The 27,969-nt window shown below is 44.8% G+C and overlaps 1 protein-coding gene across 1 annotated transcript; it reads left to right on the top strand.

Annotated features, from left to right (window-relative positions):
• The first annotated feature begins 2,175 nt into the window (after positions 1 to 2,175).
• LOC143885164 (serine/threonine-protein phosphatase PP2A-1 catalytic subunit) lies at positions 2,176 to 26,205 on the top strand. Its single transcript, XM_077389193.1, has 6 exons — positions 2,176 to 2,860; positions 16,455 to 16,569; positions 19,292 to 19,400; positions 19,492 to 19,569; positions 25,185 to 25,376; positions 25,714 to 26,205. Exons 1-6 carry the CDS (start codon positions 2,608 to 2,610, stop codon positions 25,885 to 25,887), a joined length of 921 nt encoding a protein of 306 aa, XP_077245308.1. The 5' UTR covers positions 2,176 to 2,607; the 3' UTR covers positions 25,888 to 26,205.
• Positions 26,206 to 27,969: the final 1,764 nt, after the last annotated feature.

Raw genomic sequence — 27,969 nt, forward strand, 5'->3', positions numbered from 1 at the left:
ATTTCAATCATTTTGCCTGACTCGGGAGTTTTCCAGTCATTTTACCTAATACGATGTATTTTGATCAGTTTTTAATGTCATGTGGGTGCTTAAGTCATTTAACACTTTTCTGGTATATTTTGGTCATTTTAACCCCTTACGGGTGATATTTAGATTTATAAATAACCTCTCGTAGAAAGGATTTATAAATCCAAAAAATTACACCAACATGAGGAATTTGTAAATCTTGTGGATTTCACTCAAATCCAAATCCAGATGTCATAAAGGCTTGCCAAACGCCGAATTTAGATTTAAAAATCCAAATTCACCTCCAAATCCACTTTGGACTAGCATCTCGACATAGTAGCTGATTTTGAGGTATTCAAATAGGCCTTAAACCCTAGCTAAGGAATTTGCTAGTGTCCATCGCATAAGGCATTTCGCGGATAGGCTGTTGCATGTGAGAGTAGCGGAATGAAGACAAAATCTGCTGAAAAGTGAGCCTGCTCTCACATGCAACAGCCCATATGCGAAATGCCTTATGAGTGGCAAATCCCAATAACCAATAGTTCAAGCTAATGTTAAAAAGGTAATCATTTATGTTTTTTTCCTAAAAGACATCTGGCAACCATAAATTTTGGGAAATGATAAATGCTCCCCACCTCATTTACATGATCAGCCCAGTGGATCTAAACCAACAACTATAAGTCCAAGCCAATTGCCATTGAGAACACTCAGATCAACTGTAAAGGTGATTTTATGCGGGTGAGTGATAAGTCGACTCCCAAATATCTTAAATCGACTCCCTATGTGTCTTTCTCAACCTCCCAAATATCTTAAATCGACTCCCATGTGTCTTACATGGGGAGTCGATTTAAGATATTTGGGAGTCGACTTATCACTGCCCTTTTATGCGGGTCATTCTTAGTAGTTCAAATATTCACATTATTAGGATAATTTGTCCTTTGCACATTCTACAGTGACCCCCCTTAAATATGATGTAAACAAAGTAGTCATAAATGCAATAGAAGGGCTGGCTCAGTGAAAAAAAGGGCGAATAAATACACCAGATGGGGCTGGCCAAATGAAGAAAAGGGGGTGGATATATTATTTTATTTAGGGAAATAATATATCACCCCTTCTTCCCTTGGCTAGCCCGGGGAAGTAAAAGGGGCTCATTATGATTTCCCTAAATTTTTAGGGGAGTGATAGATTCGCCCTAATCTTTTTACTTGGGACAGCCACCTTTGGTGCATCTATGACTGTAGGGGGCTGATTTCTCCACGTGGGGAGGATTTGACGGGCTGATTACCAGTTACACTAAAGGTGGTTTTCCCATGTAAAAAATGGGGGCGAATTTATCATTTCCCAGGCGCGTTGATAAATTCGCACCCCTTTTAAGATAACGGAAATGTTATCATCACTACCCTATTTTGACGAGGGCACTTCTAACTTTATAAAAGTACGGTATGGCCCGCACCAAAGATGATCCAAACCGTCCATTAGATGGGCCACAATCTAAATAGGTTGTGGCCCAAAAATCATTTCCATAGGTTGAAACTAACCTTCTGATCTATAGAGGGTTAGGATTAACCCTTTAATATTCAGTCCCCTGTAGGATAATTGGCAATTTGGCACCTATTTAAAGGAGGGGTTTTTTTTAAAAAGTTTCCAGGGCGTGAATTATCCTACAGGGGTGCGAATTTATCACTGCCCTTCTTATAATGATGTCCATACTTGGCAAGCCTGTCACGGACTCATGGGTAGAGGAAGCCTCTTGTGCATCGACACGTGTAAGGTGGAGGAGAGAGTTTTGACTTTGGGCGGCGCCACCGGTGTGAACACAAAAAAACAAAACTAAGGCGAGAAAGATTCCTTCAATTTGGAGATCTTTTTCCATTTTTTCCAAAATTTACACCTCAATACAACAAAGTGAGCGGTGCCACTATCAAAAAAATAAAAATAAAAATAAAAATATGGAGCTTGCTAGAGTCCATCGCTGAAGGCATTTTGCTGATGGTCTGTTGCATCTGACAGAACCCACCTCGTGAATGAAGACAAAAGTCTCCAGAAAAGTGAGCCTTTGTGGCAGCTGTAAGATGGACGCAAAAAGCCTTCTGCGATGGACGCTAGCAAATCCCATAAATTATTATTGTTATTTTTGTTTTTATTTTCTCTCCTCTTTTCTTTCTCTCTTTACCTGCCTGAAAACATAAAAATAAAAGAAAAGAAAATCAAATGCAGGGGTACGAGGAATGAAGGAAGAAAGAAGAGGAAAATAAGATTTTCACATCAAAACCCTAATTCGACCGGATCTCGTTTTTCCGGTACCTAGATCCGATCTTTCCGTCTGATTTCATTCCTCGTCGAATCCAAGTTTTTTCAGATCGGTTTTTGTTAGAAATCAGAAAAAGGGATTCAAGATGCCGTTTTTCCACCACAAAATCCTAATTCCCACCCGATCTAATTCCGTGATGATCTGATCTCGTTTCTTCGGTACGTAGATCCGATATCTCGGTCTAGTTTCATTCAAATCCACGTTTTTTCTCATCGATCCAGATAGTGGGGTAAGAGGAAGAAGAAGAGAAGAGAAGAGAAGAGAAATCTTAAGAAAAAAAGGGATTTAAGATGCCTTCTCATGCAGATCTGGATAGGCAGATTGAGCATCTGATGGAATGTAAGTATTTGGCTGAGCCAGAGGTGAAGGGATTGTGTGAGCAGGCTAGGGCGATTCTTGTTGAGGAATGGAACGTGCAGCCGGTAAAGTGCCCGGTCACCGTCTGTGGCGATATCCATGGCCAGTTCCATGATCTGATCGAGCTCTTTAGGATCGGAGGAAACGCCCCCGATACCAATTACCTCTTCATGGGGGATTATGTAGGTCGGTATAGTACTACCCTAATTACAATATCTCTCCTCCTCTTGAGTTTTGTAGATGTTATGGTGTATATGATGTAGTTACAAAGTAGTTATGGTAGGATTATGTGTTATAGAATTGTGGGTGTTATTTACTCATTAAGTGTCATGTAAGTGGGTAAATGGGTTGGTGTTGTGGCACAATCTTAATGAAAATCCAGGGAATTTGTAACCAAAAACAGAAACTCATGTTTCGGGAATCGAATTGAACGTTAGGAGGTCCGGTTGCATCAAATCCACCTCTCCCCCCTATTTTTCTATTTTGTGTGTGTGTGTGTGTGTGTGTGTGTTATAGGACCAATTAGGCACGGAACAACTTCCTTCTTGGATTTCAATGACCCTTCGTACTGAAACAGGTTTTGGCTTTTCAGATTTTTGGGTTCTTATTGTAGTTTTCTTTCTGTGCTGAATTTAGCGTGAACTTGATGTAATTAATGGGTTAGCTTCGGACCTTTTTGGTGCCGCCGTGATGATTGAGATTGGGTTGTAGATAATTGTAACTACATGCATATGAAATGACCGTACTGGAGTACCAATCCTTGGGCTTTATTTGTAGTCTCTATTCCTTGGTAATTGAAGTCCAGACGAATTCTTTCTCATCACCCTTCCAATTCGACAAATGCTTGGATAAACTGATAATAATTCATACGGAGTACAGTCGATTCACCTCAATTCTGGCATAGAAACGGATTCACCAACAGATCTTGGAACTCCTCCCTTCACAATGCCTAAGAAAGCAGCGTTCTCTTGGTATTTAGTATCTTTTATGTGACGTTGAATATAAGGAAGTTTTCCGAAAAAATTGTAATCTTTTCTTCCCACAGTCCCCATAAAACCTAGTAAGGTAGGAGCTTCCATAGGAAGTACCCCTCATACCAAGATTAACACCTCATCACCCATCATATGCTTCTGGTACAGTCATTGGGAAAACCGATTGATGGGGTCCGGACTCAGCACTGAGGGAATCCGGACTCAGCACTGATGGGTCCGAACTCAGCATCCAATTGGCTGCTGGCACGTGGCCCTCACAAGGACCGTTGGAAGGCCAACACCTGTCCCTACTAGGTATGACACCTGGACCAATCAGGGACTTCCACCTGCCCTCCTTAGGTATGAGACCTGGTCCATACAGAGGCCACCACCTGTCTTGGACAGGTGGCTCAGAACTACCACCTGTCCTAGACAGGTGGCTCAGAATCACTATAAATAGCCTTCACTTGTACTAAGGTGAGGGTCCTGAAAATCTGAGAATCAAAACTCTAAGCTTTTGCTCTGACATTGCTCTGCACTCCTGCTCATACTGACTTGAGTGTCGAAGCGCCCGTCCGGAGTATCACTCCGGGTTGGTCTTCTGACCCTTTTCTTTCTTGTCTGTACCCTTGTGCTGCGCAGGACTCAACCAGCCCTTCAGTCGTGACTTGTTAGCTCGGACCATCCAGCCCTACCATAACCTGTTACCAATTTTAGGCCTAACAGATTTGGCGCCATCCGTGGGACAGCCGCAACAAAAAGCTGTTCGACATCTTACTCAAGAAACCATGGTAGGACAGACCGGCAAGCGAGCACCTCCGACTTCTCGGGCTACCCGGGCTACGGCCCCCCGCGAAGGACGAAGTGAGCGACTGGCCTCGCAGGTAGAGGTCGGGGCGGCCGTGGAGCGGACTTCGCCTCACTCGGACCGCTCAGACCCTACCCCGACCCCAAGGGAGATGCGGGCCCTTTTTCAAGAAATGACTGCTGTAGTTGCGCAGTTCAGGAATGCGGCCCCCGCACTCCAGCAACACCCAGTCGAAGTTTCTCGACCCGTTCAGAGGGGAGAGAGCTCCCGCAGAGAACACGCGTCTCCACCCCGGGACCAGACTCGTCACTCCACAAGAAGAGACCATCGCTCGCGGGACAGGAACGTGCGCCCCGAGCCTTGTCAGCATCACCGGTCACGATCTCCCTCCGTGCAGAAGCGTGGCAGCAAGAGAGACCCCATGCACGGAGAGGGATCGCGGCACCGGCGAAGGAGTCCGCTCAGCCAGTCCGGTTCTGCAATGAGCCCATCAGCCATAAGGAGCAGACCTGCCCGTCAGGCCGAGCAGAGGGATGATCCAATGTTACTGAGGATCCAGAAGATCGACAATAGAATCGAAGAGCTGGCCAGAGATCATGGCCGCCCTGCTTCGAGGATCTTCAGTAGCAATCCTCCTTTCACAGACAGAGTACTCGGTGCGGCAGTCCCCATGGGCTTCAAGATGCCGCAGATCCCGCAATACGATGGGACCACCGACCCCGTGGATCATCTGCAGACTTTCAGAACCACGATGCTTCTCCACGGGGTGTCGGACGGGTTCCTTTGCAGGGCACTCCCCACCACATTAACTGGAGCCGCGAGAGACTGGTACTCGCGGCTGAATCCCAAGTCTGTGGACAATTTCGACGACTTCGGGGATGACCTGGCCCGACATTTCATGAGCAGCAGAAGACCTCGAAAGACAACAGCTTCACTGATGGCCCTGAGACAGGAAGACGGTGAGGCCTTGAAAGCGTTCGTTGGCCGGTTCAATAGGGAGGCCCTGCAGGTACCCAACCTGGATCCCTCCGCGGCAACGAATGCCCTTCTGGCCGGAGCCCGGTCAACTGACTTCAGACGAGCAGTTGCCCGGCGCAATCCGCAGTCCCTGGCAGATCTAATGACCGGGGCGGAAGAGTACATCTCCGTCGAGGAAACTCTCGCCGCCCTGGATTCCGTCAGCAAGAGAAGACCCGAGGAGAAGAACCCTGCCAAGCAACGTAGGGACGACAGGCCTCAGAGGAAGGAGAGCAGCCCGCCCCGGAAGGAAAGGAGCTCCCCCCGGCCCCGGAAGGAGAGGAGCCCCCCGCCGAGGGAGCGCTACACCCCGCTCACCACATCCAGGGCCCAAATCTTGGCAGCCATTCGGAAGGAGGACTTTATCCGATGGCCGAAGAAGCAGACATCAGAGGCGGGCACGCAAGATATGTCCAGGTATTGCCGGTTCCATAAGAGTCACGGCCATGACACCAATGCATGCATTCATCTGAAGGAGGAGATCGAGCAGCTGATAAGCAGAGGGTACCTCGGAAGGTACTTAAAAAATAATGACAACAGAAGGGAGCGCTAGGACAACCCGAGGCCCAGAGATAGAAGCCCCCGAGACGCCCAACCTCTGGGCGACCGCATCCAAGCTCCTGCCCCGGCCATTCTCCCTCCTCAGGTACCTTAACCTCAACCTCAACCTCATGGTGTTATTGGTACCATTTCAGGAGGGCCGACCGCGGGAGGGACCTCTTCATGACTTATGCCCGGCAGGTCAATGCCGTCCATGCCTGCAGTAAGAAGGCCAAGCCGGAAAACGAGATATCCTTTTCAGAAGCAGATCTTGACGGCCTGATCCTCCCGCATGATGATGCCCTGGTCGTCACCATGCTAGTGGCGAACTGGGAAATGAAGAAGATCTTGGTCGACAACGGGAGCTCCGCAGACATCCTCTACTACCACGCCTTCGAGCAGATGCTGATCGGAACTGACCGTCTGAAGCCGGCCAACTCTGATCTGTTCGGGTTCTCAGGAGAAGTTGTCAAGGTTGAAGGGCAGATTGAGCTTCCAGTTCTTATCGGGGAGCCGCCCTGCCAGTCTTTCGCCATGGTAACCTTCCTGGTGGTGAAGGCCAAGTCGGCCTATAATGCCATTCTAGGACGCCCTGGCCAGAACCTCCTCCGAGCTATTCCCTCCGCTTATCATCAGAAGATGAAGTTCATTACGCCAGGAGGCGTAGGTGAAGTCAGAGGGGATCAGCCCCAATCAAGACGGTGCTATGCGGCGGCGCTGAGAGGGAAGAATGCGTCTGAGTCTTTGCCAATCGAGCTGTATGATCTGAGAGATGAAGCGCAGATCACAGTCAACGAGCCGGCCGAGGACCTCATTTCTATCCAATTGAACAGCGATGACGAACAGAGGGTTGTCCAGATAGGCTCTGCCCTGCCAGAGGCCGCGCAGCAGGATCTCGCTCAGTTCCTCAGAGCCAATGCAGATGTCTTTGCCTGGACTCCTTCAGACATGCCCGGCATCGACCCATCAATCAGCACCCATGAGCTCGGTGTCGATCAGACCTGCAAGCCCGTGAAGCAGAAGCGGAGGCACTTTGCACCAGAGAGGCGGAGAGCCATCAGAGAAGAGGTGGAGAGGCTTTTGAAGGCTGATTTCGTCCGCGAGATCCAGTACCCGGACTGGCTCGCGAATGTGGTGATGGTAAAAAAGGCCAATGGGAAGTGGAGGACCTGTATAGACTTCACAGACCTGAATAAGGCCTGCCCAAAGGACAGCTACCCACTCCCAAAAATAGATCAGCTCATTGACGCTACTGCAGGTCACGAGCTGCTCAGTTTCATGGATGCTTTCTCAGGATACAATCAGATCAGAATGTACGAGTCAGACATCCCGAAGACATCGTTTGTTACTGACCAGGGGACCTATTGCTATCGGGTGATGCCTTTCGGACTAAAGAATGCAGGAGCCACTTACCAGCGGCTCGTCAACAAGCTGTTCAGAAATCAGATCGGCCGGAACATGGAGGTCTACGTTGATGATATGCTAGTGAAGAGCAGAAGTGCTTCCGACCACGTCGCGGACCTCAAAGAGGCCTTCCAAGTCTTGAGGGAACACAACATGAAGCTTAATCCGACTAAGTGTACGTTTGGCGTCGGGGCGGGCAAATTCCTGGGCTTCATGGTAAGCCAGAGAGGAATAGAGGCAAATCCAGAGAAGATCAAGGCAGTAATGGAGCTGACTCCTCCCAATACTATCAGAGAAGTGCAGCGGCTGACCGGGCTGGTGGCAGCCCTGGGGCGGTTTATTTCCAAGTCCGCCGAAAGATGCCTCCCGTTCTTCAACGCGGTCAAAGGTATAAAAACCGTGCCCTGGACCCCGGAATGTCAAGCAGCGTTCGAGGAGCTGAAGCAGTACTTATCCTCTCCCCCTTTGCTGTCCATGCCAGAGCCTGGAGAAGAGCTGATTCTGTATCTCTCAGCGGGACCCTTGGCAGTTGCAGCAGTGTTGATCAGAGAAGAGTCTAACCAGCAAAAGCCGATCTACTATGTCAGCAAGGTCCTCCACGATGCAGAGACCAGATATCAGCGAGTAGAGAAGCTCGTGTACGCCCTCATTATGGCGGCCAGGAAGCTAAGGTCGTACTTCCAAGCGCACACGATCAGGGTCTTGACAGGACAGCCCCTCAGACAGATCCTCCACCGGCCAGACACTTCAGGCCGACTTGTCAAGTGGGCCGTGGAGCTCAGCGAGTTTGATATCAAGTATCTGCCCAGACCGTCAATCAAAGCTCAGATTCTTGCAGACTTCATAGCTGAGTGTACAGTTCCAGATCCAGACCCCAGGTTGGTAGCAGTTCCTTCTCCAGAAGCAGAGCTGGCTGTATTCGAGCCGCGAATCGAGTCCATAGCAGCCCCGCCCCACGGGACTGAGTCCGTCAGCGCGCATTCGGATTGGGAAGAGCCGCTCTGGGAAGTGTATGTGGACGGGTCATCGAACAAGACAGGGTGTGGTGCAGGACTAGTTCTCACTGGACCAGAGGACTTCGTCCTGAATTATGCTCTGAGGTTTGGTTTCCGTGCGTCCAACAATGAAGCAGAATATGAAGCGCTCATAGCCGGAATGAATCTCGCTCTGCAGACCCGTGCTCAGAGGTTGAAGGCGTACTGCGATTCACAGCTGGTCGTCTGTCAGATCCAGGGGGTATATGAAGCCCGTGAAGAGCGGATGATCAAGTACTTGGGAAGGGTTCGCAGTCTGGCTGATAAGTTCAAGAGCTTCGAGGTCGTCAGGGTCCCCCGAACAGAGAATGTAAAGGCGGATGTGCTATCAAAGCTTGCAGCATCAGGTTACACCGCTCTTAGAGAAATTCGCATGGAGTTTCTGAAGAGGTCCAGTATCGATGGCCAGTCCGCCGTAGTGATGCAGATCGACGATGAGCCATGCTGGATGGATGAGATCATCAGGTATCTGCGCAGCAGAGAGCTCCCGGGAGAGAAAAAGGAGGCCCGTAAGGTCATGCAGCGGGCAGCAAGGTTTTCACTGGATGGCGAGACTCTGTTCAAGAGGTCGTATACCCTCCCGTATCTAAAGTGTCTCCGCCCCAGTGATGCCTTGTTGGCCCTGCAGGAAACCCATGAAGGAATCTGCGGAGAGCACCTCGGGGGCAAGGCCCTCGCCATTAAAGTCCTCCTGAGAGGTCTGTACTGGCCTACATTGAGGAAGGACGCTCTGAGCCTTGTGAAAAAGTGTGAGAAGTGCCAGAAGTTCTCTCCGGCCGTCCACCAGCCCCCCGTTTCGATGGCCCCGATCATCAGTCCTCTTCCCTTTGCAGTCTGGGGAATGGATATTCTGGGCCCCTTCCCGCCGGCCTCTGGAGGCCGTGAGTTCGTCGTTGTCACCATCGATTATTTCACCAAATGGGTAGAAGCAGAGCCTCTGGCCAAGATCACAGAGCAGAATGTACAGAACTTCTTCTGGAAATCAGTAGTGTGCAGGTTCGGAATCCCCCGGGTCCTCATAACGGACAATGGCAAGCAGTTCGACTCAAGGAACTTCCGAAAGTTTTGTTCCGACCTGCAGATAGAGCAGAGGTTCACATCTGTGGCACATCCTCAGACGAATGGACAGACAGAGGTGACGAACAGGACCCTCTTGCAGGGGATAAAGAAGAGACTGGATGGCAAGGCCGGGCGTTGGGCTGACGAACTGTATCATGTGCTCTGGGCGTATCGGACTACTCCGCGCACGGCTTCAGGCGAGTCACCCTTCAATCTCTCCTTCGGAACAGAAGCAGTGATCCCGGTTGACATCGGCGTCCCCTCCCCAAGGATCGTCCATTTCAATGAGCAGCTCAACGGGGACGGACTCCGTGCCAACCTTGACTTGCTTGAAGAAGTTCGTGAGGAATCTCAGATCAGGGCTGCGACCTATAAGCAGAAAATGTCTAGATATCATGACGTCAAGATCCGACCAAGAGAATTCCGTGCCGGCCACCTAGTCCTGAGGAAGGCCTCCGTTTCCCAGCCAAGAAGAGTAGGCAAGCTCTCTCCGACCTGGGAAGGGCCGTACCGAGTCAAAGAAGTCATCCGCCCAGGAAGCTATCGGCTAGAGTCCCTTGACGAACAGATGCTACCGCACGCCTGGAATTCTAGAAATCTTCGGATCTACTATCAGTAATTTTGTTTGCCTTCGTAGACTTGTAAAGAACTGCTGTAATTATCCAAGTTCCGGAATGAATAAAATAAGTTTCCCGAACAAGTGTCCCTCTTTGAGTCACTTATATAAACACCAACATACAGCGCTGGACCACTCCGGCTCATCCTGGTGGCTTGGAGATCAGTTCCAGCCGAGGACGCCCGCAGTGGGAACCACCTTCAAATATATCCTAAGTGTTTGCATACCAAGCTCCCAGCTCGGTTCTCGCAGACTTAGGACGAGCAGTAGTGGTGCACTCCGGCTCATCCTAGTGGCTTGGAGATCAGTTCCAGCCGAGGACGCCCGCAGTGGAAACCACCTTCAAATATTTTCTAAGTGTTTGCGTACCAAGCTCCCAGCTCGGTTCTCGCAGACTTAGGACGAGCAGTAGTGGTGCACTCCGGCTCATCCTAGTGGCTTGGAGATCAGTTCCAGCCGAGGACACCCGCAGTGGAAACCACCTTCAAATATTTTCTAAGTGTTTGCGTACCAAGCTCCCAGCTCGGTTCTCGCAGACTTAGGACGAGCAGTAGTGGTGCACTCCGGCTCATCCTAGTGGCTTGGAGATCAGTTCCAGCGGAGGACGCCCGCAGTGGAAACCACCTTCAAATATTTTCTAAGTGTTTGCGTACCAAGCTCCCAGCTCGGTTCTCGCAGACTTAGGACGAGCAGTAGTGGTGCACTCCGGCTCATCCTAGTGGCTTGGAGATCAGTTCCAGCCGAGGACGCCCGCAGTGGAAACCACCTTCACATATTTTCTAAGTGTTTGCATACTTAGCTCCCAGCTCGGTGCTTGCAGACCTTCTCGGTCGTTGAAGTGGGGTTGAAGTGGTTCACTCCGGCTCGTTGTAAATGGCCCACGGACCTCCTCGGTCAACGACGGACAACCACTCCAGCTCGACAGAAAGAGAAGGAAGCAGCACAGAAATTATGCGTACAAAAAAAAAGAAGGCCGTACAAACAGTTGAACAAAAGTGTATTTGTATTCAAAGTATTCATATTACAAAATTGCTCTCTTCGCCGAGCTGGCTTACAAAGAATGGGCCTTACGAACCGTGCAAAAAACATGCCACCAAAAAGAAAGATAAGAGCAAGAGGGCTGCTACTCAGGCCTCCTCGTCGGCCACTCCCTCGGTGACGACCTCTGTAGGAGTGAGGGTTGCAAGCTCGCCGACCTCAGCAGAGGAGACTGCGGCCACAGTCACCTCCGCATCCATCTCAACAGGCCGGGAGGAGTCCGGTTCGTCTTCCTCTTCGTCATCCTCCCCCTCCGGAGGTGCATACGGAACGGTCAGTCCGTCCAGGGAAACGCCGGGGTGAAGCCTCTTCACCTGCTCGGAGCAGAGAAGGAAACCCGCCCTATAGGCCTGGAGGCCCAAGTCGAAGTGCTGAGCCTCCTTCCTCTCCTCGGTCTCCTTCACGGCCTTCTCGACGGCCGCCTTCTCCTTCTTTCCGGCCCTCTCCGCCGAACTTAGGAGATCCTGCACGGCCTGGTTCTTGACCCTCTGCAGTTCGTCCTGTAAGCTGTTGAGTTCGGCTTCTTTGATCTGGACGGCTTCGGTAAGCTCGCTGTTCTCTTTCTGGAGCTGGGCCTTCTCGGACTCGATCCTTGTGATCGTCTCAGAGAAGAGATATCGTTTCTTAGCCATGTCCCTCGAGTAGACGTGGAGTTGATAGAGGGCGGAGCTGATTGCCGCTTCGCAGGTCTCCGGCACCTCTTTCTCGACTTCTAATCGGTCGCGTGGGAGGACGCCCTTGTACATCAATTCCGTGGCCACCCGGGTATCCCCCAGACCGGTGTCCGTTTTCTGCACGGCCCAGTTCGGGCGGAAGACGTTGTCGCCTTCAACCGTCGTGGCGGCAGCGATGCCCAGAACTGCCCCGCCGTGTTGCGGCCCTGTCATCCCTCCAGACTTGGAGCTCTGACCCGTGGTATCTGCCCGGCTCGATAGGGCAAGCTTATGCGTCGCCCGGCTGCTTTTCAGAGGCTTAGCCAGTGCGACCATCGGCGGAGTCGACTCCGGCACCTTCCTCTTCTTGCCCTTGGCTTGGGGCTGCTCCTACGCTTGGGAGCTCTGCTTGATTCTGTCCAACAGGGACATCTGCTTCACCGTTTCTGCGAGAGAGAACGGAACGCAGTCAGAACTATAAAAAATTGAAGAACAGTCCAGGAAAATAAAATGCTGGCCTAAAAAGTCTACATACGTGCCGGCGTCGCACGACTGACCCCGATCGCTACCAGCTCGGCCTCCTCTTCGAATTCTGAGCAGTGTATTTGACCTCGCTTGAGCTCTTCTTTGATCAGAGCGAAGGTCATGTTGTCATAGTCCTCAAGGGCTGGTTTCTTACTAAGGAGAAGAGTGTCCGGCGTTCTCCATTGTAATGAGAACGGCCAGTGGGAGCCCGGCTCGGTGTCCTTTACGTAGAAAAACCTGTTCTTCCATGTGTGAATGGAAGTAGGTATTCCAGTGATCATTCTCACTTCGGGCCTCTGGCTGATGTAGATCCAGCCGCCGTCCTTATGCCTCTTCAGGTGCGCACACATCCTGAAGACGGGCACGGTGGGGTTCCTACGGAGCCGGACTCCCAGAAGGTACAAGAAGCCGACCAGCGTTCTCCAAGAGTTTGGGACTACCTGTGTAACCGCCAGCCCGTAATAATTCAGTACGTCAACAAAAAAGGGGTGGAAGGGGAGCCTAAGTCCGGCCCGTAAGGCCTCTTCATATAGGCAGAGGTCTGCACTATCGTTGCTGGCCCGATCCCCTTCAACAGCCGCCCTCAAAATGTACCGGCTGGGAATACAGTATTTGTCCCTGACGGTCTGAAGCTTGCCCGGCCACAGATGGTTCACCTCGTACAGGGCCCCGATGTTATACTGTGGGTTGGCTTCCATCTGTGCCTCCGCTATCACCTCGACTGGCATGCGCGGCGAGCGAGGAACTGCCGTTTCAATGTTCTCTTCATCGTCGCTGGTTTCTACCCGGTCCGGTCCGTCCCCACGGACTGGGATTGTGTCTAAGTCCACAATCACTTCCTCACCGCTCTCCTCGTCTAGTACGATTACTATCTCTTCGTCCTCAACACCGGCCTCGATAGGTGAGGCCGGCATCGCCCTCTCTGACGCCCCGGACCCCGTAGTGGTACTGGTCGAACCGGACTCCTTTGAGCTAGAGTCCGTCTCCGAACTAGTGCTAGACATTAAAAAGGGAAGAAAAGAAAAGCTAAAGAGATTACCGAACTGAAGTGTTGGACGAAGATCTCCGGGCTCACTGATCCGAAGCGGGCAGAAAACTTGAATAGCCGAACAGAAGAGGAGGAGAGTAAAAGATGAAAAGTAAATAATGAAGAGTAAACTTCAGTATATATAGAGAGGCTGGGAAGAGCGGGAAAAATCCCGCCCTTTCCCGCCAGCCGGAGTGCGCCACGTCACCTGCCGCATTAAATGCGCCGTCCGCGTTAAATGCGCCATCCGCATTAAATACAAGGCACAGGTTCCAAAGCGCTAGAAGACAAAAGACCTGTCCGGTTGGCCGGACAGGATATGACGCATTCGCTAGACGACAAAAGCGCTAGAACCGGACAGGATATGGCGCATTCGCTAGACGACAAAAGCGCTAGAAGACAAAAGACCTGTCCGGCTGGTCGGGCAGGATATGGCGCATTCGCTAGACGACAAAAGCGCTAGAAGATAAAAGACCTGTCCGGCTGGCCGGGCAGGATATGGCGCATTCGCTAGACGACAAAAGCGCTAGAAGACAAAAGACCTGTCCGGCTGGCCGGGCAGGATATGGCGCATTCGCTAGACGACAAAAGCGCTAGAAGACAAAAGACCTGTCCGGCTGGCCGGACAGGATATGACGCATTCGCTAGACGACAAAAGTGCTAGAAGACAAAAGACCTGTCCGGCTGGCCGGGCAGGATATGGCGCATTCGCTAGACGACAAAAGCGCTAGAAGACAAAAGACCTGTCCGGCTGGCCGGGCAGGATATGGCGCATTCGCTAGACGACAAAAGCGCTAGAAGACAAAAGACCTGTCCGGCTGGCCGGACAGGATATGGCGCATTCGCTAGACGACAAAAGCGCTAGAAGACAAAAGACCTGTCCGGCTGGCCGGACAGGATATGGCGCATTCGCTAGACTTCAAAAGCGCTAGAAGACAAAGACCTGCCCGGCTGGCCGTCCACAGCCTTAGCCGGACAGGACCGCATGAACCGCCTGAACCAATTACGCCCGGCTATGACGCCCAGGAAGCCTGGCCGGCCAGACTTCTGGTCCAAAATTTAGCCGTACTGGATAACCGAAAGCCTTCTGCCCAGCCGTGCTCCTTCAGGCCAAACTTCAAGGCCAGGCCAGGGCGCCCGGAGGCTCCTGTCCGGCCACGATTCCTCCTAGCTGAATCTGAGTCCGGCCTGAGCTGCCCAGAGGCCTTAAGGCCGGCCAGACGCTGTCTTTACCTTCTCTTTGCTTCTTCTAGCCACTCTCATGGCTCGAAGAACCAGGGGGCAACTGATGGGGTCCGGACTCAGCACTGAGGGAATCCGGACTCAGCACTGATGGGTCCGAACTCAGCATCCAATTGGCTGCTGGCACGTGGCCCTCACAAGGACCGTTAGAAGGCCAACACCTGTCCCTACTAGGTATGACACCTGGACCAATCAGGGACTTCCACCTGCCCTCCTTAGGTATGAGACCTGGTTCATACAGAGGCCACCACCTGTCTTGGACAGGTGGCTCAGAACTACCACCTGTCCTAGACAGGTGGCTCAGAATCACTATAAATAGCCTTCACTTGTACTAAGGTGAGGGTCCTGAAAATCTGAGAATCAAAACTCTAAGCTTTTGCTCTGACATTGCTCTGCACTCCTGCTCATACTGACTTGAGTGTCGAAGCGCCCGTCCGGAGTATCACTCCGGGTTGGTCTTCTGACCCTTTTCTTTCTTGTCTGTACCCTTGTGCAGCGCAGGACTCAACCAGCCCTTCAGTCGTGACTTGTTAGCTCGGACCATCCAGCCCTACCATAACCTGTTACCAATTTTAGGCCTAACACCCATCACATGCAAAAAAAAAAATATTTAGGAAAGAGCTCCAAATCATCCTAAAGGTTGTGTAATGGCCAATGTGTGGTCTATCATTGCATCCATATTGTACGTAATGCCTCAACTAGCTAAACGATAATTGTTCTCAAACAAAAGGCTTGCACCTTAGGTTGATTAGGAACATCCCAGTCCTTGAAAAAGGATGGCGAAGAACCTTGACTGATATAAGAAACACTATTAAGACAGAAATGAGGAGAATAAACACGAGTGAAACCAATTACTCCATTTTAATCAGAAGCCCATGAACACCAGTGAAGCTAATTTCTCCATTTAAACAGAAGCCCCTCGCCTCAAGCATCCATTAGAGGACAGACCAGTCAAGCCTATCATATGCTCTTTCCGGATCCAATTTGAGAATCAATCAACAAGTTCTCAAAATTTTCACAAAATGTATGAGCTCATTAGGAGTAAAAAGCTTCAAGTATTTGCCTACCAGCAAATCCTTGGACAAGAAAAGATGATTACCTTATAATAGAGGGAAACATCTCTTAATATGTGGAGGCCTTCTGCCTGGGTTAGTTTGAAGGTAGCATGTTTTGCCCATCACAACAACCACCAGTGTAATTAAGGACAAACTGTCCGTTTCAGGTCTGCAAATGATCTGACTCGACTCTTTCCTGCTTTCCTCAGTGACGTTCATTAGCTTTCTTTGTCTAAAATCCAAACTAGAATTGCACAAGAATTTTACCTGCCATTGAAGAACTTCGTAAAGTGGCTTCCCAATGAATGTTTTGATCCTGCTGTCCTGTATAGCAAGCCATTCAATCGTAAGTAGCTACAATTTGTTGTTGTTCATCGGCTAACTTCAAGAATGGACACGATACTGAATTTGAGTTTCATCACCTTATATCAATACCAGAAAGCTGATTATTCTGTGATTCTGACCGCCATAAATAAAAGTCTCAGTGTGTTTGCCAGGATTCAACTTTTAAAAACTAACATATTACAAACAGGGAGTGCTCATACGCCTTCGTTAGCCAATTTCAAATTGACACTTTCAATTCAAATGTATTGGTATGTTTTTCTTTGTATTATTACCTGATTTCTTTTTTCATTGCTGATTAGCAATCAAGCAAGTGATGTTATAATATTATCTAGTTTCAATCTATTTGCTTTTGTAACCTTATATTTGCTGCACTTTTTAATAAATTTTATGTTGCAGTATGCACTAGCATCTCTTCCCAATATTATTTTTCTTTTGCTTTAATGCAGATCGTGGATATTACTCGGTGGAAACTGTCACACTTTTAGTAGCATTGAAAGTGCGTTATAGAGATAGAATTACAATTCTCAGAGGAAACCATGAGAGCCGACAAATAACTCAAGTGTAAGATCTTTGTGCTTTACAAGTTCACTAAGTATTGCAGTTGGCAACACAAGTTTCTTGTGATGGCTGACTTTTATTGTAAACATAAACGTTAGGAAATGACATTCTTTTCTGACTGCCTCTTTTAAAAGAATGCAGTTGTAGAACATTCTAATTTTTTATGTCCAAACTGTGTAGGGGCTATTTAAACTTGTCAGATTTTGCTTTTTTGTGTTTAAACTGAATGTAACAGTTTCATATCTTAATTTTAATATTTATGTCCAGTACATGGAGTGCTTAAAGGATTCATTAGCCGACCCCAACTAGTTTGGGACAAAGGCTTAGTTGAGTTGAGTTGAGTTGAGTACGTCGAGTACATGGAGTACTTATGTTTTTCGGCTGCCAATATTCTTTCTCTAATTTAGGCTGTTATATTGGTGTTCTCTTATGGGATCTATTCGAGTTTCGCTCATGGTAGCTTGTTTGGCAAGCCAAGCGTCTGTGGATACTTGGCTGTTTTCTTCCCTTCTATCTCTTTCTCGGTGAAGAATAGTTTTTGGAAATTTTTTGACATTGTTGAGGATTATTGTGGTCTTTGCCAGTCATTTATATACATAGTGAAGTCTAGTTTATATCTAAGTGTGTTGCCTAAACAAGAGCAACTATATCATTCTTTTTCTTCCGCCTTCTGTTTAGATTCGGTCCTATATTTTACCATCATTGATGATGATCCTGGTTTCAGATGAGTGCATATGCATCAAGAGTTCGAGCAGATTGTTCATGGCTAAGCCAATTGGGGTGTCATGGTATTTCTTCATTATTATCCAATCATTGAACTACTGATTAAATGTACAAAATGCTAGCATTGAGACATGTTCATATTTTTTGTTGGTGAGCAAGCTGGGATCACAACTTTAAGGTTGAATACCATGGAACTGTCACCAAGATAAAGGTCAGGAGTGATAAATAGTATTGCTATAACTATTATGTAATTATTTTCTGCATTATTTAACTGTGTCACGTACAATCATATAATTTACCCCACAACGTTAGCTTGGAAACCTTTGTACAATTGTTTATTTGCTTTGACTTCCATCTTTGTTCAGTAATTCAATTGGCTTTCCTGTTTGTCCAATGTGCTAATTTATTTACTACTGAAGGAAACTATCCATTTGATTCAGTAAATTGTGACATAGTTGGCATCTGACAATTAATTTGATGACAGGTAAATTGCATTTGTATCTTTCAGTTTCAATTGTACGCGCTTTCTTTTTTGGTTCAATTGCAGCGTTCCTATTGCCATTTTGTCTAGTAAAATGGCTAAAATTCCTTTCCTGAAATAGGTTAAGTACTAAATACCATATAAGGTTCAGAGCTTCTGAATATTCGAGCTTCCACACCAACAAAGCTCATTTGTTGTTTTATTGTACCGTGAGCTTTGACAGTGCAGTGTGGCACTCATTCAGTCATTTGACTCTCTTCAGAGGAAATTATATGCCACTGTACTTTATTATGTTTCTGCAAATGAATGTTAAAAATGATATAAAAACATGTATTTATTATTTATGTAAATTGTGACCATTGGCATCCGAAGAATGCATAGTGGTGACTCCATGAATGTTATGCGGGACCCATTATGATTTTTTGGACCTAAAAAAGAGTGGGACCAACCTTTTTATTAGGTTATGCTATTAATCAATATGTTTGGTACCTTTTTCAGGCTTTTCGCATGATTAGCCATTTGGATGATTCACTCTGAGTGTGCCCATATTCTATGGGCAATGTCGGTTGGTAGGGGTTCAGCCTTTAGCTTAGCTTGTAAAGACTGTGTCTTTCACCCTGAGGTCAGGGGTTCGATCCCAGCTTACCTACAAAAAAAAAAAGTTTGCTTGGTTTGGACTATGTGGCTTCACTGGTTTGGGCTCCACCAAGAGTTGCAACGTACAAGCGATGGTAGGGCCCATCGGATTTTGATGATTATTGGAAATATCCACTTAACATAAAAAATAGAGTCATTTTCAGAAAAAACAAAAAAAAAAAAAAAACTAGAAAATTGAGTATAGTGGGAGTCTCCAATGTTTGAAACCATCAACTAATTGTTGCCCTCAATTTAAATATCATTAGATTTCTTTGAGCTTGCATGGAAGGTGGGCACCACCAACTCTAATTAGAATAATTATGAGACCTTGTAGGTATGCACTTCACACACATCCTTTCTTAGTGGTACTGCACACACTCGGCAATGACAAGAAATTATGCTTGTGTGGATCCGCACTATATGTGATTGGATATTGTAAGCTATCCATGTACATGGTTGGCCATACACATGCTATTTGTGTTATGCTATCTCTGTGACATCAAACTCCTGCAATTATGTACCCATATTTTCTAATCTTGGTTCGTCCAGATGTAATTGGCTGGACTCATTGTGGTCTAGTACCAAAAAAAATAAAAAATGATAAACCATCTTGGTCCTTCTTAGCATGATTATTTGTATAATATTTTTTGCTAAATTGCATATTTGAAGAACAACAAAAAAACTCTAGAGTTAATATGAAATTGATTTGCAACTTAAATGATGTTGCCGAAAAGCCCAATTGCACAATTTTCTAAAACTGCAAATTTAATGAATTTGCTTATGGCTTTCTGTAGTTTTTAATAATTGCAATGTTATGTAATTTTATATTCAAACGCGCCGTAAAAGTTATATATGTTATCTACTAATTTATTGTTATGGTTTCAGGTATGGGTTCTATGATGAATGCTTGAGAAAATATGGAAATGCGAATGTGTGGAAGTATTTTACAGATCTTTTTGATTACCTACCCCTTACTGCCCTTATTGAGAGTCAGGTTTGAGTTCTTGAATGGGGCAGACTTTTTGCTTGAATTTAGCAATGATCACTTCTGACAAGTTCTTATCATATGTTTGTATATGCCATAGGTCTTTTGTTTGCATGGTGGTCTCTCCCCATCCTTGGACACATTGGATAATATTCGCGGTCTGGATCGTATACAAGAGGTATGCAAGGAGGTTTCACGTTATTATTTTTATGCATTTAACTGTCTTGTCTTGTTGATTACCTACTATTTGGCATATGGTTGCCATTTCTTGTTTGTTCTTGATCGTGTATCTATCTACGCTAAATGAATCACTGTCATCTTTGTGCTTCCATGATGCTGGGAAGTTCAAAATGTCTTTTCTTGTTTTTTTTACTATGACTAATATATATTCATGCACCCGTTATATGTTAGTGTCCTTCTGTGCGCATATGTGAAATAGTTGCATGCTATGATTTGGCTGACACTTTGAATTTATTGCTGACACACGTGTCCGACACCCGTGTCCACCCTTGTCGACACTCCTTTAGACACTTGAAGTGTATTGCTAGAAGTGTCAGTAACTTTATATGTATGTACGTGTATGAGTGTGCCATTATTTCTAGATTTTTAGGGGTTTCCATGTCAGATATCTCGTATCCGTGTCGAAACTCGGTACACGAATCTGTGTCCACAAATCGTGATTATATGTACTTTCTATTTTAGCCGTGTCCCCGTTTCTAAATTTTGGGAGTTTGCCGTGTCCGACACTCCGTGTCCGTGTCGACATGCAACACTCGTGCCCACAAATCATAGGTTACGTAGTATATATATGGGAAAAGTGTTTCTGGTCGATCGACCAGATGTCTATTGACCAGAAACAGAGTGGGGCCCACGTTTGGGTGACGCAAACCATTCATTTGATAGGTCTTGACATAGATAGGGTGTGCCCAAAAAACAGCTCCATAGTAGCATCCTAACCCTTTGATTTGTGGAGGTTAAAAATGGACAGATCTGTGGAGGTTTATACCCATTCATTTTGTATGTAGGCATGTATAAAACATATTTTTCTGTTTCAGTGTTTGGGAGATTTGAGTCATTTGACTACCTTGATCAACAAAGTTCCCTTGGTTTTGGGGTGAAGGCTGTTATGAATGGTATTAAACACATCAGCTAACTTATGTTAGGAAAACAGTTGATCATTCCGAATCAAAACTTAGTTACCATTATTTGGCAAAGCTCTTGGAGAAAGGACAGGAGATCATCTAGAGCACGTGTTTGTACTAAAAAATGGCCCCTTACTCTCCTTCAAGAAGTGAGCCTCTAGATTATACTGCCTGCCATTCATGGAAATCTCCTTCAAGAAGTGAGCCTCTGAAAGGCGTGATAAATATCTCATAATTCATGGAAATCTCCCGATTCAGATTTAAAGAGCTTTCTGGCGAAACCAATTATAGCTCCCTCCACACCCACCCTTATACTAATTTTTGAGCCCTTAACTGAAGTTCTCTATATCATCTTTTCTGTCCTTGCAAAGTTCATGTATTGTGCAAGAAGTCCGTGTCGCAATCAAGTTATTAACCTTACATATTTAGGTTGCACTTGACCTTTTGATGCCATTCATGCCAATATGTCTCTTGGTTAATATCGGTTGACCATTCATGCTTGAAAATGATCACCTCTCGTCTCTGTCTCTCTCTCTCTCTCTCTGCACAAGTGGGGAACTTTTTAGTGTCTAGGGTTGTTACTTCAGACTTAATCTTCTTTGACATTCAACTTATCGATCTCTCTCTCTCTGCACAGTGTCTAGGGTTGTTACTTCAAACTTAAGCTTCTTTGACATTCAACTTATCGAAAATTTCTATGCTTCCACTTGTGAAAGGTTGCTTTTTAGGGCCTTTAATTTGATAGACAAACATATCCCCGTGTTGCCATGTGAGGAGATTGAGGTCTAATTTTTCACTAATCCCTTAAAACCAGTTGTGAAAAGAAAACCTTATTAATTCAAACCAAATTGCCAATGGTTGTGTGTGTGTTTTTAAATCACTTGTGGTCTCTTAAAATTGGCTAGTGATAAAAAAAAATCTGTGGTAAGAATCTGCAAAGTAGGTTCAGCCCTCCCTCCCCTGGTGCTTGCTCGTAAAAAAGTCCCAAGGTTCTACTACACACCGAAGTCCATTGAATTCAATTTTATACTTCTAACAATGACGTTCACTTGTTTTTTTTCATCGCGAGATGTGTAACTGGTGACATTCACGAAGTTATTGATGTTGGGGACAACTGAGTGGGGGTGATTTTTCTTAAATATTTGATAACTATAGATGGCGTTGGATCCAGCATGATCCAAAACACCTCCACTAGTGCTAGTTATTGGCAAGGTAATTGCCTTTGCATCATGCCAAATTGTGTTTGATTCAAAAAGAGCACCTCCCCTTTTCTTTTCCTTTTTAAATGATAATTGAAACAATTTATCAAATAGAAGAAATTATTGCCCCAAAGCAATTGCTTCTCTAAGTTCACCCTCTATAGCAATTGAGTCTGCTCCGTTATCAGTCTCTATGGATATATTTTCCTTTACACACACCAACCAGTAATTACCAAGCTTTCATGCAGCAACAAATCACTCAAGCAACGTTTGTTGGGACAAATGATATCATTAAAGAAGCAATTCAAAAAAAAAAAAAAATGATTCATTAAAGAAAAGAGGAAAGGCAATAAGGACCATACTTATGTAAAAGCCAAAAGAAAAAGAAAAAAGAAAAAAATTATTACACTGGCTGTTGGCGCCGAACAACCAAATCCCTACAGAGTACCCCATGTTTGCTAATCAATCAGACCTTAGGGTGTCCTTCCCTATGAATGTGGTAGAAGGAATACTCACTAAAACTTGAGCATACTTTTCCATCTGTTTAAATATCCAAGATAAATCTCCACAGAGGTCTCAAAGCTTTCTTAAGCCAATTACTGGTAATTAAGGAATGGCCCTCCACCATGCTTTCAAGCGACCAGTAATCCCATGCATTTGAAACCAAAGGAGCAGCTTTCTCCTTGCATTGATTTCATATTCATCACCACATTAAACTGCATAATCCAAACTTACTCTACAATTAGGGTTGAGAAGATGCCCTCCCAAAGCTATCCACTCAAGCAGTTCTAGTATCATCCTCGATTATGTTGCTATTAGCCTATTACTGTCAAAATTGATATTAAGCCATTCCATTGGGGGGGGGGGGCTCCCAAGCATTCTGGGTTCTACGAGGATCAGTTATGACATAAAAACACTAGTCTAATATGAAATTTAGGAATTAAGAGAATCATTATAAAAAATAATAGTTTGATCACCCGAGCAATCAAATTTGATTAGTCTACGTGAATCCATACCTATGGTTTTGAATTTCCATTGAGACCAATACAAAACGATTGAAATATTTCTGCTTCCAGCTCCACCGAAGTGCATTCCGAAACTGAAAAACAAATCGACAACAAAACAGCAAGTATTAGTGGTAGACTATATGATATATCAGTAGGTGTGACATAATTATATTGATATGAATTTCATGTGAAATGACGTGAATGTATGATGTATAAACATTTGTATGAATTACATGTGAAATCTATTATCTACTGAATTATCAAACCATCACGTGATGGTTCTAAGTAGGTATTTGTGCTTATTCTACCATTTCCTAAAGTTTTATTTTAAAATTGTCTCATTTGCACAAGCCTTCCCCGCATTCTTTCTCTAATGAGTCTGCTAATTTCTTTATTTAAGAATGTGATTGTTCCCTTATACACACCCTAACAAAATTTTCAATGACATTAAACGACTGCGACAATCATGAACTACTATTAATAGCTCAAGCAATGGCATTGAATGAGTCACCCTCAACCTGCTGTAACTCTGTAAGCACCTATTGAAGTTTTCATAAGATAATTGCAAGTCAATTAGAAAACAATCACCTCAAATGCGCTGGTCTCAACTTCAGCTGGGCTGGAAAATGTCTTTAGTATCTCTCCTTTATCATTAGATAAACACTGCCTAACTCATTTCGGGAAGATTACCTGTCAAAGTTCTCATTGTCATCTTCTATAATCTCTTTTTACTTTCCAGGGATATCTTGAGTGGAATCCCAAATTCTTTCTTCCAAGTTGTCCAACTAATATAAGGCATTTAATGCCTCAAAATTATTTTTGCCCCTAACAGACCTTTATCCTCAAAGATCCTTAGTCCGTTCCATTCCATATGACCGATGCCATTGTAGAAGGGTTCATACATCGAATGATGTAACCATCTCACTTAAAAAGACCACTCCTCTACTAGGCAAATAAAAATAATGCAGGAACATTCAATAGATATCAAACCAATTTAAGGTAGAATTTTGAACTTTTCTAGTCAGTTTGCCATGGATGAAGAGGAAGCGGTGATTCTTGTTGGCTTCTATGCACATCTCCCATATATTTGCTAATTGAAACTTCTTGGTTCCCAAAAGATCGATGGTGTTGATATTTTGTAACACTCGCAGTCGAACAGAAGGCTTGCACTCTAGGAGTTGAACGGTTCAAATACATCTATGTCTGAAACTAATTTTTCATGTTAGATAGGCCATGATGATCTTCCTCATGTTTTGATACATCTACCATTCTTCCCCAAGGTTTTAAATTTCCGTTTCGGTGTCTGTTTCGGCCACCACCGAAACCGAAACGTTTCGGTTTCGGGCCGAAATTTCAGCTGAAATCATGTAAAAATATGATTATGATTACGTTTTTTTAATTTCGACCGAAATGTCTAAAATTTCTGTGTCAATTTTGGCAATTTTGGTTGAAATTTCGGCTATTTCGGTGGAAATTTCATAAATTTTGTAAAAAAGTCCAAAAAAGAAATTTCAATCAAAATTTCGCCGAAATGACTTAATTGGCGAAATTTTCGAAATTTCAGAATTTCGGTGAAATTTCAGTAAAATTTCTGCGAAATCTTGTAAAGAAACGACTTCATGTGAATTTCGTTTCGGCTCGTGCCGAAATCGAAATATTTCGGCTTCGTTTCGGCCGAAATTTAAAACCATGTTCTTCCCTATGACGATCTTCCTCCAAATGGCTTCTTTTTTGCTTCCCTTTCTTCACCCTATCTCCATATCAACTTCGCCAAAAATAACGTCCTTTCTTAAGAAGAAATCTCCTAGATTTGCATCTTGCCATTCCACACAGCATCTAGCCTAACCTTTTGCCTTTGTCCTTTCATAAGAATCCTCTTTGAAATATATCAACCGTGTTGATTCCTGTCTTGGATGAGCATGAGGGATTCACTCTTTGGACACAACAATAAAAAACACCGTGCCTTTTTTTCAGCTTTACATTACTGTTTTGCATTTCATGATTTGCCTACAATTTCATGAATCCTGTTCAAATTATTATTATTATGGTATGGTTAATACTAAAAATATTAGAAGCTGATATCTGTATCCCCATGTTTCGATATTGGAAGCCTTCTCGTTATTTTGGCACTTGTCTCTCCATTGCCTATTACAATTCCCTAAAAGCCTTTTTTTAAAGATGGCAACATAATTCCCTACAAGCTTTGGACAGCTGATTACTGGAATTTAAAATGAAAGGAGGGTGCCAATATCAAAGCATGGGAGACATTACTTTAGTATTACTGTTTATTTCTTGATATCATTTTTCCCTTCATGTTTCTCTAGAATAGCACTGTCTTAATGGTTTCTGCCTTGTTCAATAAAATCTATGTAGGGTTTTGGTCTTTTTATTAATTCTTAACTACAAATTTCTTATTTTGTGTATTCATCGACTTGTCTAATGTAGGTTCCACATGAGGGGCCCATGTGCGATCTTCTCTGGTCTGATCCAGATGACCGATGTGGGTGGGGAATATCTCCAAGGGGAGCTGGCTACACATTCGGCCCGGACATCGCCGGCCAGTTCAACCACACCAATGGTCTGACCCTTGTCGCAAGAGCCCATCAGCTTGTCATGGAAGGTTACAATTGGTGTCAGGTGGGTGAAGTAGAAGGAAGTTTGGCACTAGTTCTGTTCTCAAAATATATTGATCTTAACCGTAGTTTTAAATTTCGGCCGAAATATTTCGGTTTCGGTTAGGACCGAAACGAAATTCACATGATTTCCACGGAAATTTCGGAGATTTCCACGGAAATTTTAGCTAATTTCACCGAAATTATAAAGCGATTTTTATAATTTGGTTGAAATTCCCACCAAAACCAAAATATTTTGATTTCGATGGTGCCCGAAACCGACACTGAAAACGAAATTTAAAACTTTGATCTTAACTTGGTCTTATTATTTGCGATTTTCCTTTTCTTTTTTTGTTTTGCAGGAAAAGAATGTCGTAACAGTATTCAGCGCTCCAAACTATTGTTACCGCTGTGGGAACATGGCAGCGATACTTGAGATTGGGGAGAACATGGATCAGAATTTTCTTCAATTTGACCCGGCTCCACGGCAGATTGAGCCCGACACAACCCGCAAGACTCCCGACTATTTTTTGTAATCTCCTTATCCTTCCCACTTGTTGATAATGCATGCTTTCTACCATGTTTATGTAGATTTGTCTTACAGAGGAGGAGTTTTGTTAAGTGGAGAGATAATTGTCATTCTTTTGTTTGGATTGTGCTACGGCTGCTTCTTTGTTGTGCCTATAGGTAGGAAGGAACTCTTGAAAGGCTTTCTTGTGCATTGTCTTGTATTCTTAAGGAAAGAAAAGTAGCAGCAATAGAAACAAGAAAGTTTAAATCTAAGTCTGCACCATATCCTCTTGGATCAACTCACTCATTTGACAAGATAAACCCCGGGACTTTTCTTTTTGGTACTGGAGTATGCTCTTGGACCTTCATACTATGCAAATCTAATCTGGTGGGACTACTGGTCCCATGTATATTCCATGCTATGAATATGATAGTCAATTTTCAAAAAAGAAAAAGAAAACTAGGTGGGGTGGGGGCTGAATTAGTGGCTTAATTTTTCCTCTGTTTTTTAAAATTTCACATGCTTCCTCCGTGCTCTCTCTCTCTCTCTCTCTCTCTCTCTCTCTCTCTCTCTCTCTCTCTCACCCACACACACACACACACACACACACACACAATTGGGTCTACAACTAGGCGGTGGGCAGCATGTGATTGTTTATATTGAGTGCTCATTTCCCTTATACTACTTGTAACTGTAAGATTAGGTGCTAGTGGTAATTCGGTTGGGCCCATTGATCTGAACGGTGAACACAATAGTGGCCCACCACTGTTGGTCCCACCTTGATTAGGTGCTAGGAAATCTTTTTTTTCCCCCACTATTTAAAGGGAAATGATATAATGTGCAATCCTCTCAACAGATTGAAGGGTTAGGATCACCCTATGGTGATGATGTACTCAAATATGGATCTAGATATGTGACTGCAAGAGAACCAACTTACTTTTGATTTTTGACTGGTAACATCTTGATAACGGAAAATCAAATCCCTCCATTTGTGACCTTTTCTCGTATGTGGGACTCTCTTATCTTCTTGGGTAGATAATCGATCGTCTTTCATTTTTATAGTGAGTTGTTTTTATAATAATAAGTAAAATCAAGAATCAGAATCGAACCGAGGAGCTTCCCTTGTTCACCTCCGGGTCGGGATGGATGGAACCTATGGAAATGAATTTTGGCACACAACCTACTTACATTGTGGGTCATGCAATGGACGGTTTGGATCATCCTACGATGTAAGCCATGCAATACTTTTTCAAAAAAAATACTCAATATCAGGAGTTACACTAATAAAAACTCTCATAATCACATCATTTCCCTCTAAATCATTGGGAAATGGGTCAAACGGGCGGGTCAAAATCACCCGGAAATGGATGGTTTGGACCATTAAGTGGACGGTTTGGATCATCATATGGTGTAGGCCGTAAAATATTCAGTACAATTTTTAATTTTTTGATAGGTATGTTGGGGTTTTGCGGGGACCCCTACCCGGTTATTAAAAAAATACTTCACTACATGGGCTTACACCAGATATATTCTAACAAGAATTTTGTGACAAAGCTTGCAAACCAAAAACATATTTCTTACACTCCCTATTAAAAAAAAAAGTATTGTATAACTTACACCATAGGAAGATCCAAACCGTCCAATTGATGGGCCACATCGTACATAGGGTGTTCCCAAAAAACACATTTCCATGCGATGATCCTAGCCCTGGAGTCTATAGAGGAACGACATATGTAGGAAACATTTATTGGTTGGAGGGTTTTAATCATGGTTTTAACGAAATTTGGGATTTCGGTGGGGACCGAAACTGGTATTTGGCGAAATTATATATTTTGCCATTTACCAAATTTAGGCCGAAATTTTGAAAAAATACAATTTTTATTTTTAAAAAAAAAAACGTTACAAAATTTGGTTTTCCGAATGTCCGAAACGGTTACCGAAACCGAAATTTTAAACCATGGTTGTAATTATCCTATGGAAATGAATTTTGGCACACAACCTACTTACATTGTGGGCCATTCAATGGACGGTTTGGATCATCCCACGATGTAAGCCATACAATACTTTTTCTAAAAAAATACTCAATATCAGGAGTTACACTAATAAA

The sequence above is a fragment of the Tasmannia lanceolata genome, unplaced genomic scaffold (assembly GCF_043159265.1).
Source record: "Tasmannia lanceolata isolate RefF3 unplaced genomic scaffold, GAP_Taslan_0.1 ptg000008l, whole genome shotgun sequence".
Classification (NCBI taxonomy): Eukaryota; Viridiplantae; Streptophyta; class Magnoliopsida; order Canellales; family Winteraceae; genus Tasmannia; species Tasmannia lanceolata.